This window comes from Rhinatrema bivittatum, chromosome 14, assembly GCF_901001135.1.
Source record: "Rhinatrema bivittatum chromosome 14, aRhiBiv1.1, whole genome shotgun sequence".
NCBI classification, from domain to species: domain Eukaryota; kingdom Metazoa; phylum Chordata; class Amphibia; order Gymnophiona; family Rhinatrematidae; genus Rhinatrema; species Rhinatrema bivittatum.
In genome coordinates, this window is record NC_042628.1 from 48276208 (window position 1) to 48289299 (window position 13092).

A 13092-nucleotide genomic window follows, 5' to 3' on the forward strand; every position below is an offset into this window, starting at 1 on the left:
GTGATTGAGAGCCTGTGCATGAGTGTATGTATGTAAATATGTGAATGAGAACCTATGTGTGTGTGAGAGGGAGACAGCATGTGTGTGATTGACAGCCTGTGTGTGAGAAGAGAGCGTGAGTGCATGTTTGTGTGTAAGACTGAGAGCATGTGTATATGTGATTGAGAGCCTGTGCATGAGAGTAAGTATGTATGTAAATATGTGAATGAGAACCTATGTGTGTGTGAGAAGGAGACAGCATGTGTGTAACTGTGTGATTGACAGCCTGTGTGTGAGAAGAGAGCGCGAGCGCATGTGTATAAGTGTGTCATTGAGAACCTGTTTGTGTGAAAGACAGAGCATGTGTATATGTGATTGAGAGCCTGTACATGCGAGTAAGTATGTAAATATGTGAATGAGAACCTATGAGGTAGATTTTCAAAACTATCCCTGTGCATAGGCTCGGCGGCGCGCACAAGCCCCAGGACGCGCATATGTCCCGGAGCTTTCAAAAACGGGCGGGCCGGGGGCGGGCCTGATTCCTCCGGCACAGCAGCCGTGCCAGAGGTTCGCCGGCCGGTGCGCGCAAGTTACAACTGCCAGAGGCTGGTGTAACTTGGCAAAATAAGGTAGGGGGGGATTTAGGTAGGGCTGGGGGGTGGGTTAGATAGGGGAAGGGAGGGAAAGGTGGGGGGAGCTAAAAGAAAGTTCCCTCTAAGGCCGCTCCGATTTCGGAGTGGCCTTGGAGGGAACGGGGAAAGCCATCAGGGCTCCCTTTGGGCTCAGTGCGTGCAAGGTGCACAAGTGTGCACCCTCTTGCGCGCGCCGACCCTGGATTTTATAACATGCTCGCGGCAGCGTGCTTGTTATAAAATTGGGTGTACATTTGTGCGCGCTGGGTAGCGCTCACAAATGTACCCCGCGCACGTAGGATTTAAAATCGGCCCCTATGTGTGTGTGAGAGAGACAGCATGTATGTAAGTGTGTGATTGAAAGAGTGTATGTGTGTCAGAAAGACAGCATGTGTGTAAATGTGTGATTAAGAGCCTATGTAAGTGAGAAAGAGACCCCATGTGTGCACCTACTAATTCAAAACAATCTCAGGGCACCTGGATATCAAATGCTCCTGGGTATGGAGAGCAGAGCATCCCTTTACCCTTATTATTTTTAATTATTTGGTCTTTGTGTTGCCAGTTTTGAAATATTGTATTGGTGTCTGGAAACTTTTTATTTTAGTTTTTAATTATTGGATATTCCATTCATCAGCTGTTTTGAAATAATTTGTTCTTTTTGTTAGTATAGTTTACTGCTATTGATTTTATATTTCTTGAGTTTGTTTTATGAGGACTATTGATGTTTCTCTTTTTCCTTTGTTGCACTGCCTACAGAGTCTCTGGCTTGTTGTGGTTTCCATTTCAGTTTTTGTCTGCATGTTTATAGTTATGCTTTATGGTCTCTTTATTCTTTGTTAGGTGAGGGTCTGCACATGTGACTGAGGTGAGGTATTCTGCTGGTGTGTAGTTTCTGTGGAGGGCTCTATAGCAGCCTGGCTTGGTCCGTTTTCCTAATAGGAGGTGTATTGGTGTTTTAAGGCCTGGTGTAGTATTTTCAGTGTTGCCTTTTCTTAGGTAAGGTGGGTACTGTTTGAGTGCTGGAAGTTGGTGCTGTTCTGGTATAGGAGGTTTACTATTTATGTAATTTCTGTTCAGACAGAGTACTTATCTTTCCCTTGAGTCATTCTTAACAATAAAAGTAATACTGGGCCTTTACTTTTTATTTCGGCTGTGGATTGTAATGAGCAGTATGTCACACAAGTGTGCATTGTCCATCAGGTGTGTCACGATGGGAAAAAGGTTGAGGAAAGACTAAAGAGGTTAGGACTTTTCAGCTTGGAGAAGAGACGGCTGACGGGGATATGATAGAGGTGTTTAAAATCATGAGAGGTCTAGAACGGGTAGATGTAAATTGGTTATTTAGTCTTTCAGATAATAGAAAGATTAGGGGGCACTCCATGAAGTTAGCATGTGGCACATTTAAAACTAATCGGAGAAAGTTCTTCTTCACTCAACGCACAATTAAACTCTGGAATTTGTTGCCAGAGGATGAGGTTAGTGCAGTTAGTGTAGCTGTGTTTAAAAAAGGATTGGATACGTTCTTGGAGAAGTCCATTACCTGCTATTAAGTTGACTTAGAAAATAGCCACTGCTATCACTAGCAAAGGTAACATGAAAAAGACTTAGTTTTTGGAAGCAGCGAATTCCCGATGAAGACCGGCCCAGAGATTCACCGCCTAGGCCGGCCCAGGAGATACCACGTGGTCTGCCGAGCGAGGCTCTGTCACGGCCACACTCGGCAGACCACGTGACTAGCACGACCGGCCCACCAGGGGATGCCTGATCCCCCGATGGGCCAATCCACCCCTGGTTTTTGGGTACTTGCCAGGTTCTTATGGCCTGGATTGGCCACTGTTGGAAACAGGATGCTGGACTTGATGGACCCTTGGTCTGACCCAGTATGGCATGTTCTTATGTTCTTATGAGAGCTAATCCCTTTTCTAATCTTTTTGTAAAAATCTAAAATGTCCAGAATTTGTGACTGCCATGGTGAGAGATGGAAGCCTCTTTGCAGAGAGCTTCAAAACAACTCCATGTCCAAATATAGTTAATGATGTTGAATTTTTCCTTGCTTTTAGCAAAGTTAAAATTACAGCTTTACAATAGCCTTTTTAAATCAATTTTCTCCTTTGAGGAGCCAGGCTGTAAGATACAACCGTGCTGGATCTTCCATTATTAATGGTCCCTGGTGTAGGAGACCTTGTACTCCTGGTAATCTTAGGAGGGGGAGGTATCTATTTTTTTAAACTAATTTATTCTGTTTTAACAAATAACAATACATTAATATTTGTAGGAAAATAGATTACAGAGATACACAAACAAATGCAACATAGTACTAAGAAAAAATAACAATAACGCTAATAATCCTCTTTCAAGCCCACATGACCTGGGGGAAATCAGAAATAAAAAGAAGCCAAGTTAAACAAGGAAATAATCCTAAGAAAAAGACATTCCTAGAGGTGTATAATAACAAATCCTAGGTGGAAGCAATAACAGCACCAGAAGCAATTTTAGCATCAAGAAACTGTCTCGGTTGTAATGGGTCAAAAAATATGTACTGCTAATTTTCAAATTTCACAAGGCACTTACATGGAAAAGGAAGAAAGTAATCACCACAGATATTGAGCACATCATGCCTCATCTGCAGGAATTGCTTACGTCTAGCCTGTGCCTCAAAAGATACATCTAGGAAACACCACATTTTTTGACCCATAAATAAACATTCTTTATATCTAATGAAAAGTTGCATTACAGAGTTTTTATCAGACTCGAAGAGAAAAGATAGTAACAAGGTGGCGAGAAGACGCCGCATCCTGCAAATTCTCCAATAAGCAGACAATTCTAAAGTATCTATATCCAGCTGTTCTTGCTCAGCTTCAACTTGCATTTCAGTAGCAATAACACGTTTATTTTTTCTGAGGAAGGTAAAAGATCTTATTTAAAGGTGGTAGTGCTTCCGGAGTGAACTTTAAAATCTCCAACATATATCTCTTAAACAATTCTCCTGGACTAACCAAGGAAGTCCAAGGAAAGTTTAAATTCTCAAATGCAAAAGTCTCATTTTATTTTCCATCAATTTCAGCCTATGTTGTAATTTAAAGTTGCAGGCTTTCATTATTGGACTGAACCTATGTTAACCTTGCTTCAAAGTCAAAACGTTTCTCAGAGAAAACTTTGATGGATTGCTCCATTCTCACTATATGATCTTTATTGTCTCTCAGACATTTGATTCCTTCAAGTCTTTTGGATATAAAATTGTTCATAGTGCAGATCGCATTCTATGGGGGGGAGGAGGGAATCTATTTTGAGTCTTTTTAGATCTGTGTACCAGGGTCTCCTTAGTCAATCTAGAGCTACTACAATCAAAGACGCCTTCTCTTTCTCCACTTTGCAAAGTGCTTGCCCTATCATAGGCCATGGAGGAAAGACATACATCAGTTTTCCTTGTGGCCAAATCTGAGTGAGCGCATCTGTCTGTTCTGTACTGTAATCATTTTGTCATTTTAATTTAGAATTTTTGTGCATTGCCATTAGAACTAACTGAGGCATGCCCTATCTCTGTAAAATCATCTGAAAAGCTTCTTTTCTCAATTCCCACTCTCTGGGTCTATGAGATTTCTATTTAGCTAATCTGCCTTTACATTCTTCTTCCCTTGGTTGTGAAGTGCAGATATCTGTAATAAATTCCTATCTGCCCAAGGAAAGAGTAGGTTTCCTCTGAGACTGGTTGACTGTGAGTTCCTTCCTGTTTGTTTACGTATGCTACTGCAGTTACATTGTTGCAAAGGAGCCTGAAAGCTTTCCCCTGAATTAAGTTTATATGTATTTGTTCTCTTGATTGATCGCATCTTATTACATTAGTAAAACAGAGATATGTACAATAAAAATAACATCAAATGACTGAAATCTCATAAAATTAAAAATTACTAACATCATATTATTGGCTGGAAATGTAGACTTGCCAGATGAATTGCTCTGGTCTCTGGTCTGTTGACTGATCAGGTTGTCTTCCTTGAGTCCATGAACCTCGGATATACTGATTCTAGCAATGTGCACCCATCCAAGTAAACGTGCATCCGACTCCACCGTTATACATTGTGGGGGATCCAGAAATACTCCTTTTGAAAAGTTTAATTTATCTGATCACCAGAGAAGATCTGTTGATGTGCGGTCCATCTTGAAAGAAGAGGCCATTGTAATGGTCTTATGTGAGCCCTTGCCCAAGGCGTTAGCTCTATTGCAGACGCCATTGTGCCCAACAGCTGTACATGGTCTATTGCTTTTGGAGATATTAAATTTATGAATTTTTTGACTTGATTGATAGTCTTTTCTAGTCTCTTCCAGGATAAATAGACCTTCCCTTCCATATCATCAAACTGTGGACCTAAATATTTTAATTTTTGAGTCGGCTTTACCCAGCGCAAGTCTTGCCTCACAAATCTGCTTCACTTTTTTGAAGGCGTTAATAAACATGTGGATAAAGGTGAACCGGTAGATATAGTATACTTGGATTTTCAGAAGGTGTTTGACAAAGTTTCCTTCTAGGAAAAGTAAAAAGTCATGGGATAGGTGGCGATGTCCTTTCGTGGATTGCAAACTGGCTAAAAGACAGGAAACAGAGAGTAGGATTAAATGGGCAATTTTCTCAGTGGAAGGGAGTGGACAATGGAGTGCCTCAGGGATCTGTATTGGGACCCTTACTTTTCAATATATTTATAAATGATCTGGAAAGAAATACGACGAGTGAGGTAATCAAATTTGCAGATGATACAAAATTGTTCAGAGTAGTTAAATCACAAGCAGATTGTGATAAATTGCAGGAAGACCTTCTGAGACTAGAAAATTGGGCATCCAAATGGCAGATGAAATTTAATGTGGACAAGTGCAAGGTGATGCATATAGGGAAAAATAACCCATGCTATAGTTATACAATGTTAGGTTCCATATTAGGTGCTACCTCCCAAGAAAGAGATCTAGGTGTCATAGTGGATAACACATTGAAATTGTCGGCTCAGTGTGCTGCAGCAGTCAAAAAAGCAAACAGAATGTTGGGAATTATTAGAAAAGGAAATGGAGAATAAAACAGAAAATGTCATAATGCCTCTGTATCGCTCCATGGTGAGACTGCACCTTGAATACTGTGTACAGTTCTGGTCGCTGCATCTCAAAAAAGATATAGTTGCGATGGAGAGGGTACAGAGAAGGGCGACCAAAATGATAAAGGGGAAGGAACAGCTCCCCTATGAGGAAAGACTAAAGAGGTTAGGGCTGTTCAGCTTGGAGAAGAGACGGCTGAAGGGGGATATGATAGAGGTGTTTAAAATCATGAGAGATCTAGAACGGGTTAATGTGAATTTTACTCTTTTGGATAATAGAATTTACTCTTTCGGATAATAGAAAGACTAGGGGGCATTCCATGAAGTTAGCATGTGGAACATTTAAAACTAATCGGAGAAAGTTCTTTTTTACTCAACGCACAATTATACTCTGGAATTTGTTGCCAGAGGATGTGGTTAGTGCAGTTAGTGTAGCTGTGTTTAAAAAAGGATTGGATAAGTTCTTGGAGGAGAAGTCCATTACCTGCTATTAAGTTCACTTAGGGGGTCATTTTCAAAGGAGTTACGCATGTAAATGTGACATACTATCGTAGCAATTTTCAAAAGCTATTTACTCGAGTAAAGTGCACTTACTTGAGTAAAACCTATGGACAATTCAATGGCATATATTGTAGCAAGTTTGAAAAGCCCACTTACTTGAGTAAAGTGTATTTACTCGAGCAAAAACCAGTTTTGCTCGAGTAAATGCTTTTTAAAATCAGGCCCTTAGAGAATAGCCACTGCCATTAGCAATGGTAACATGGAATAGACTTAGTTTTTGGGTACTTGCCAGGTTCTTATGGCCTGGATTGGCCACTGTTGGAAACAGGATGCTGGGCTTGATGGACCCTTGGTCTGACCCAGTATGGCATTTTCTTATGTTGTCCTATTTTTGTACTACAAAATATATACATATTTTTGTCTTCGGTAAAAGTTGGTTTTGGTTTGGGAACAACACCCTTTTAGGCAGTGGCGTAGCCACGGGTGGGCCTGGGTGGGCAGGTGCCCACCCAACTTAGACCCAGGCCCACCCAACTGGCACCGGAACTGCAAGGCTGTCGCGGGATCCCATCCCCGCGACAGCGAACAAGAGAACCCACGCCTCGCGCGCCATCACGGCACACGTGGGGAAGCGCTGCTGCGGCCGTATGGCCAACCGGTCTTCCTGTTCGGGGGGGAGCGGAAGCGCCGCGCGCAGCTTCCGCTTTCTCCCCCCAATGCAGGAAGATCAGCTGCCTCTCCTGCTGCCACCCGTTCTCCTGCTATCTTCGGGCCACGCCGAACTTCCTGTTTGGGGGAGCGGAAGCGCCGCGCGCAGCTTCCGCTCCCCCAAAGCAGGAAGATCAGCTGCCTCTCCTGCTGCCACCGGCCTCCTGCTATCTTCGGGCGTCGGGCCGTACTGCCCGCCGAACTTCCTGTCGGGGGGGGGGGGATAGCGGAAGCGCAGCGCACAACGTCCGCTTCCTCCCTCCCCCCCCCCGACAGGAAGTTCGGCGGGCAGTACGGCCCGACGCCCGAAGATAGCAGGAGGCCGGTGGCAGCAGGAGAGGCAGCTGATCTTCCTGCTCTGGGGGAGAAAGCGGAAGCTGTGCACGTGCTTGAATGTGTATGTGTGGATGAGAATGGGAGTGTGTGTGGGTGAAAACTGGAGCCTGGGTGTGTATGTGGGTGAGAATGGAAGCTTGAATATGTGGGTGAATGGGAGCTCGAATGTGTGTATGTGTGGTTGAGAATGGGAGCCTGGGTTTGTGGGTGGGTGAGAATGGGAGCTTGAATGTGTGTATATATGGGTGAGAATGAGAGCCTGGGTTTGTGTGGGTGGGTGAGAATGGAAGCTTGAATATGTGGATAAGAATGGGTGCTTGAATGTGTGTATGTGTGGGTGAGAATAGTACCTTAAATGTGTATATGTATGGATGAGAATGGGAGCTTGAATATGTGTGGGTGAGACTGGGAGTCTGGGTTTATGTGTGTGGGTGAGAATGGGTGCCTGGATGTGCGTCTGTGTGTGCATAAGAATATAAGCCTGGGGAGGGGTGAGAAAGTGAGAACTTGAATGTGAGCTTGGGGGGGGGGGGAGAGCATATGAGAGTGACAGCTTGAGTGTGTGAGAGGGAGTCTGTGAGAGAAAGCGTGTATATGTGTGTGTGTGTGTGTGTGTGTGTGTGTGTGTGTGTGTGTGTGTGTGTGTGTGTGTGTAAGGGAAGAAGACAGTAATAGAAGAAAGACACTGAAAAGGAATTAGGAAATGAGCTATAAGGGAAAAAAATGGGAAAAAGAGACCAGGACCAACTGATTAGAAAAATACAAAGATCAGACAACAAAGGTAAAAATATATATCTATATTTTGAGATGTTAGCAATTTAAATATAAGCAACACAACCGCTCTCTCAAAATTTATGGACAGGTAGGAGCCGTGTATAAAATCGTAATAATAAGAAGGCTAAAGTACCACAAATCACCGTGAATTATGTTTGTATCATTAAGTAAACCTCATACTTAGGCGTAGATGTGAATGCTATGCTGCATAATTTGGCATTATTTATCAGTAAAAAAAACAACTAGTAGACCTGCATGCCTACAGCCCACCCATGTTAACCTTGTGCCCACCCAAAAAATCAATTCTGGCTACGCCACTGCTTTTAGGTGAACTGTAAAAGCCCTAAGCATGCCAAAGCTGGGAGATATGTGCACACCACGTGGATTTTAAAAGGCGCCCCATGTACACACATATCTCCCGGTACGAGCACAAGTCAAAAGCTCAGTCAAAAGCTCAGAATCCTTTTTTAAACACAGCTACACTAACTGCGTAGCTTTACTACTGCTATGGATGGCGTGTAAGTTGGAAAACCAAAAAAAGTAAAGAGGTGAATAGGGTTTTAAAGGGTGGGGTTAACAGGGTAAAAGGGAGGGTATTTAACAACGGGGGTTAAGAAGGCCTATCCCTTTCCTGAGCGAACTGGGAACAAATTGGGAAAACTGGTAATTGCGTCGGCGTGGATGTCTGCTAAAATCCCCCCTTACGCAGCAGAAGCGGCATTTGCGCACGCCTACTTAAAACTGCGCGCACATATGCGCACCTACAGCCTATCTTATACCATGCGCGCATACACGCGTGTATGTTATAAAATGGCTGCATCCCTGGGGCGCGAGCCTGCAAACGCGCACATATGTGCGCCTGGCGCTGCTGTTTAAACATTACCGTCCCAGTGTGTGGTTCGTTTCTTGAGAGAACAGGCGTGCGATCTCCTTGGCCTTTGCAGCTTAAACTCCCCCCCCACTGGAGGAGCCTGATCACGGGACTGCGGCGACTTGGTTAGCACTCTGCTGCAAGCTGCGAACCTCACCTCCAGAACTCTAAGCAGGCCCATTGCCTACGTCATGGAGGGTTACGGGCCCAAGAAGCAAACCTTTTTTAAAGGAATGGAAGCCGCGCTTGCAGACTGATCTCATGCTTATTCATTGCAGATATCCTGAAAGCCCATCTGGCTGGGGGGGTCAACCAGGACAGGTCTGGAACCGCTACTCTGGATCATGGCGTGAAACTCCAAGGGAGGAGCAGGATCAGCAAATATTGCTTCGTGGAAAGAGGAATGAATATCTGCCAGGCTTCCGAGGGAAGTGAATGAAGGTAAAAAAAACCCCAAACTAACAGAATTCAAGAAAGCATGAAATAAACAGAGGATCCCTCATTGCAAAGAAAAGAAAGATAAGCCAGAGATCAACTGCAGTCTATGGCATTGCAACAGGAATAAAATCGGACAGGTTAGATGGACCTATTGATCCCTATCTGGCATCAGATTCTATATTTCAGCCACGCTGCCAGTAAGAAACTTGCTTAATAGCAAAATCTTAACCAGTGCCCCTTTCTGTTGATCCTTATCCTGTGAATATTACTACTTATATTTTTATAGTGCTACTGGATGAACACTGCGCTGCAAAACAATCTTGCAGACATTCTTTGCACAAAACCATTTATCTAGTTCCTCATTTCTTTGTGTAAAAGTTACATGTGGACATGTTTAACAAGTCATTTCTTCCCTGCAAATGACATGATCCATTTGGATGTAAGAGGGATTTATCTGGCTCCATAAAAGAGAGAGAGCATAGCTAAGCTGGAGAAGCTTTCAAATCATTTCCAGCTTTATTACGAATGAAACAGAAATCGGAAACAAGAATATTATCAATGCTGGTGGCTGTCTGAATTTTTAAAAAAAGGGAGGATAACTTTCAAAACTACTCACATGCGCCCATGTACGCATGTATATATGGGTGCATGCAAAGTTTACTAGTATATTTTATAACCTGTGTGCAAATGATATGCACAGTTTATAAAATACACGTGCACAAAACAACATTTTAGTTTGTTTCCCCTATTGTTTCGGAAGGATGAACCATTTTATTTTTATTTCTTTTTTTTTTTAAAGGCTAACAGGAACCGCCCTTTTGAAAAATGGTGCTCACCACCCATTGCCCCTATCATGTGACAGGGTCTGTCCAATGGAACCGGTAGCCCCATCACATGATAGGGTCAAAGGGTGGCCCATACCATTTTGAATAATGGCAGCCACTGGGCCCAGGAGCAGGAGGTCGTTCCTGGGCCCCTCCCCCCCCTAGACATCAGGAACATTTTGGTGAGTCCTAAGGGCTCGTAGATGAGGGGCTTAGCTAATGGGATGGGTGAATATTTGAATAAATAGAAAGGGTTGGGATTGGTCTTATCAACCTTTTTTTTTTTAAATAAAATATTGCTTTTTTGGCCCCCCCCCCAAAAAAAATAAAAATAAAAATAGGAAAAGCTATACAAAATTTTGTGGGGTTTTTTTGAACCATGAAATGAAATAGGAAATATCATTGGTATTTTCTATTTCATTTCAAACGAAAACACACCCCTAATGCACACACATGCTCATGTATGTAAAAATCATGAACCGTGCAAGTAAAAAGTAGCAACACTGATCTGGATGAATTCTGATTTATGCAGCTAAGTAGCAGCAAAGTCTGAAGAGCACTTTGTCTAAGCAGCACTTTTTGGACTTACATGGGGATGCAAGATAGCCAGAAAAATCTAAAAAAAGTAGCACTGTTTATCCGGATAAGTTCAAATTTGTCTGTCTAAGAAGTGGCAAAGGTGCTATTTAGCCGGATAAGTCGAAATTTAGCCAGATAAGTGTACACAAATGATAAACCCGTGTATTTGTATTTCAAATTTTAAAGGGATACACTAATTGATTTTACTCGCATTATTTATGTGCAATTACCCCATCCTAAGCCGGCTTTTACACTCGAGAGTCAGGGAATTTTCTAACATGCGCACAGCAATGAACTAACCCGTTTTACCAGTTAGTCTGTTTGCCCAGTCCTTCTGGATCTTCAGCCTGAAGTGCCCCCATTTCACCCAGATCCGCCCCCCCCCCCCCCCCCCCCCACCCGGTCATTTCATTACTCTTAAGATGTCTATGATCACTTACACCAGATATTGAGCAAGCGTAAATATAGTCAAATAAAAGACTTATGCACATCACTTTGGCAGATTGTGAAATAGCAACTTATTTGTGGAAATGTTGGCCCGCCCCCCCTTTTTTTTTTTTTTTTAAGAAATGCAGATTTACCCGTGGTCCCTGATTTATGCGTGGATCTTGTGGGGGTTTTTTTAAATAGCATATACTCGCATACACACCATTTTACGCGTGCAACTTTTGAACATTCACCTCTTAGTGCGCTGCCAGGATTGGTGCCAGGCTACCCGGTGCCCTGGATGGTTGATTGGGGGGGGGGGCGGGGGGAGCAGTGTGTTTCTCTCTGATGATGTGGCAGTCCACATGGGAGCCTACCTCCCCTAGCCTGGCGTCTGTCCTGGCTGCCCCTTCCAACGACCCTGGACACTGCAATGTGAAGGGGGGAACAGGCCTTACCGTACCTGGAACCTATATGGTGACTCGTCTGCCTTGAGAATCATGTTCCTGGGGTCTTTCAGTGGATAGATGTAACCATATCGAACAACCAGATTCCCCAGGTGCACGGACTCTGGAAATGAGGGAAAAAAAAAACCCAAGATCTGGTCAAAAAGCAATCCTTGTCTACCCTCGCAGTTTAGATTTCTAGATTGCTAAATGTCACTATTCTAGTTTTGTTGCAAAATTATAACGCAATAAAAAGATACTTTACAAAAAAAACCGCTAGCGGTGTTATTGTTTAACACCCATGCCCTCTCCCCCATCACCATATTCCTCCAGAGCCCCAAAAGTGCAAGACATGCCCCCCTGAGCCCCAGCAACCCAGGACACGCTCTTAGAGCCCCGGGCCTGGAACATGTCCTACCCCTCCCTTTAAAAAACAGGATGCCCCTGCAAACTCCCAGAGCACCAGATGCACCCCCCCTTTTCCCCCTCTCAGCTACCCTTGAGCCCCAGCTCTGATGCACAGGATTTCCCTCCCGACCCCATCTTAAGGGTCCTTCCCTCAGCAAGAGCAAAGGATGCGTTGACCCGTAAGTGCTCGGCTCTCACAGCACAGCATCCTCTACCTGGCCACCTCCAAAGGCTTTACCCCAGAACCTACCCGCCCCCCAGATTCTGCCAGCAGCTACGACGCCATCTACCTTGCGGTCAGGAGAAGAGCTCCCAGGCTACGTTCATTAATTACTGTCACACCTGAGCACCATTATACTCCAAGAAGCTGGCAGTAATTATAGGTGAACCGTCTTCCTCGTGTTTCCTCATTAGAGGAGCTCATTATAGCAGCAGGTTGAAGAGAGGGAGCTCCAGAGTTTCTCCCAGAGGAGGAGGGGGATCATGGAGCAAGAAAACAAAACAAAAAAAAAATAGAATGCTTTTCAGTTTCCTGACAGCCCTGGGAGACAGGAAGCTGAAGCGGAGCCATAAAATCATTGCAACTAATCTCCTGGGTTAAACTCTGAAAAAATCTGTGATGTTAACATCTCTACTAGGGGTGGAGGACTGAAACGCAGCAGGCGGCAAGAGTCACTAATATGGGTGGGGGGCTGAGCCTGAGGCACAGGAGGCTGCAAGAGTCACTAATATGGGTGGGGGGCTGAGCCTGAGGCACAGGAGGCTACAAGAGTCACTAATATGGGTGGGGGGGCTGAGCCTGAGGCACAGGAGGCTGCAAGAGTCACTAATATGGGTGGGGGGCTGAGCCTGAGGCACAGGAGGCTACAAGAGTCATTAATATGGGTGGGGGGCTGAGCCTGAGGCACAGGAGGCTGCAAGAGTCATTGTGGGTGGGGGGCTGAGCCTGAGGCACTGGAGGCTACAAGAGTCATTAATATGGGTGGGGGGCTGAGCCTGAGGCACAGAAGGCTGCAAGAGTCACTAATATGGGTGGGGGGCTGAGCCTGAGGCACAGAAGGCTGCAAGAGTCACTAATATGGGTGGGGGGCT

The 13092-nt window shown here is 44.3% G+C and overlaps 1 protein-coding gene across 3 annotated transcripts in view; it reads right to left on the reverse strand.

Moving 5' to 3' along the window:
* Positions 1-13092, reverse strand: part of RGS11 (regulator of G protein signaling 11) — a 169234-nt gene that overhangs the window by 127181 nt on the left and 28961 nt on the right. For all 3 annotated transcript variants that reach the window (XM_029577311.1, XM_029577313.1, XM_029577310.1), the window contains exon 4: positions 11610-11716. In XM_029577311.1, the coding sequence (XP_029433171.1) occupies positions 11610-11716 (107 nt within the window). The remainder of the gene's footprint in view (positions 1-11609; positions 11717-13092) is intronic.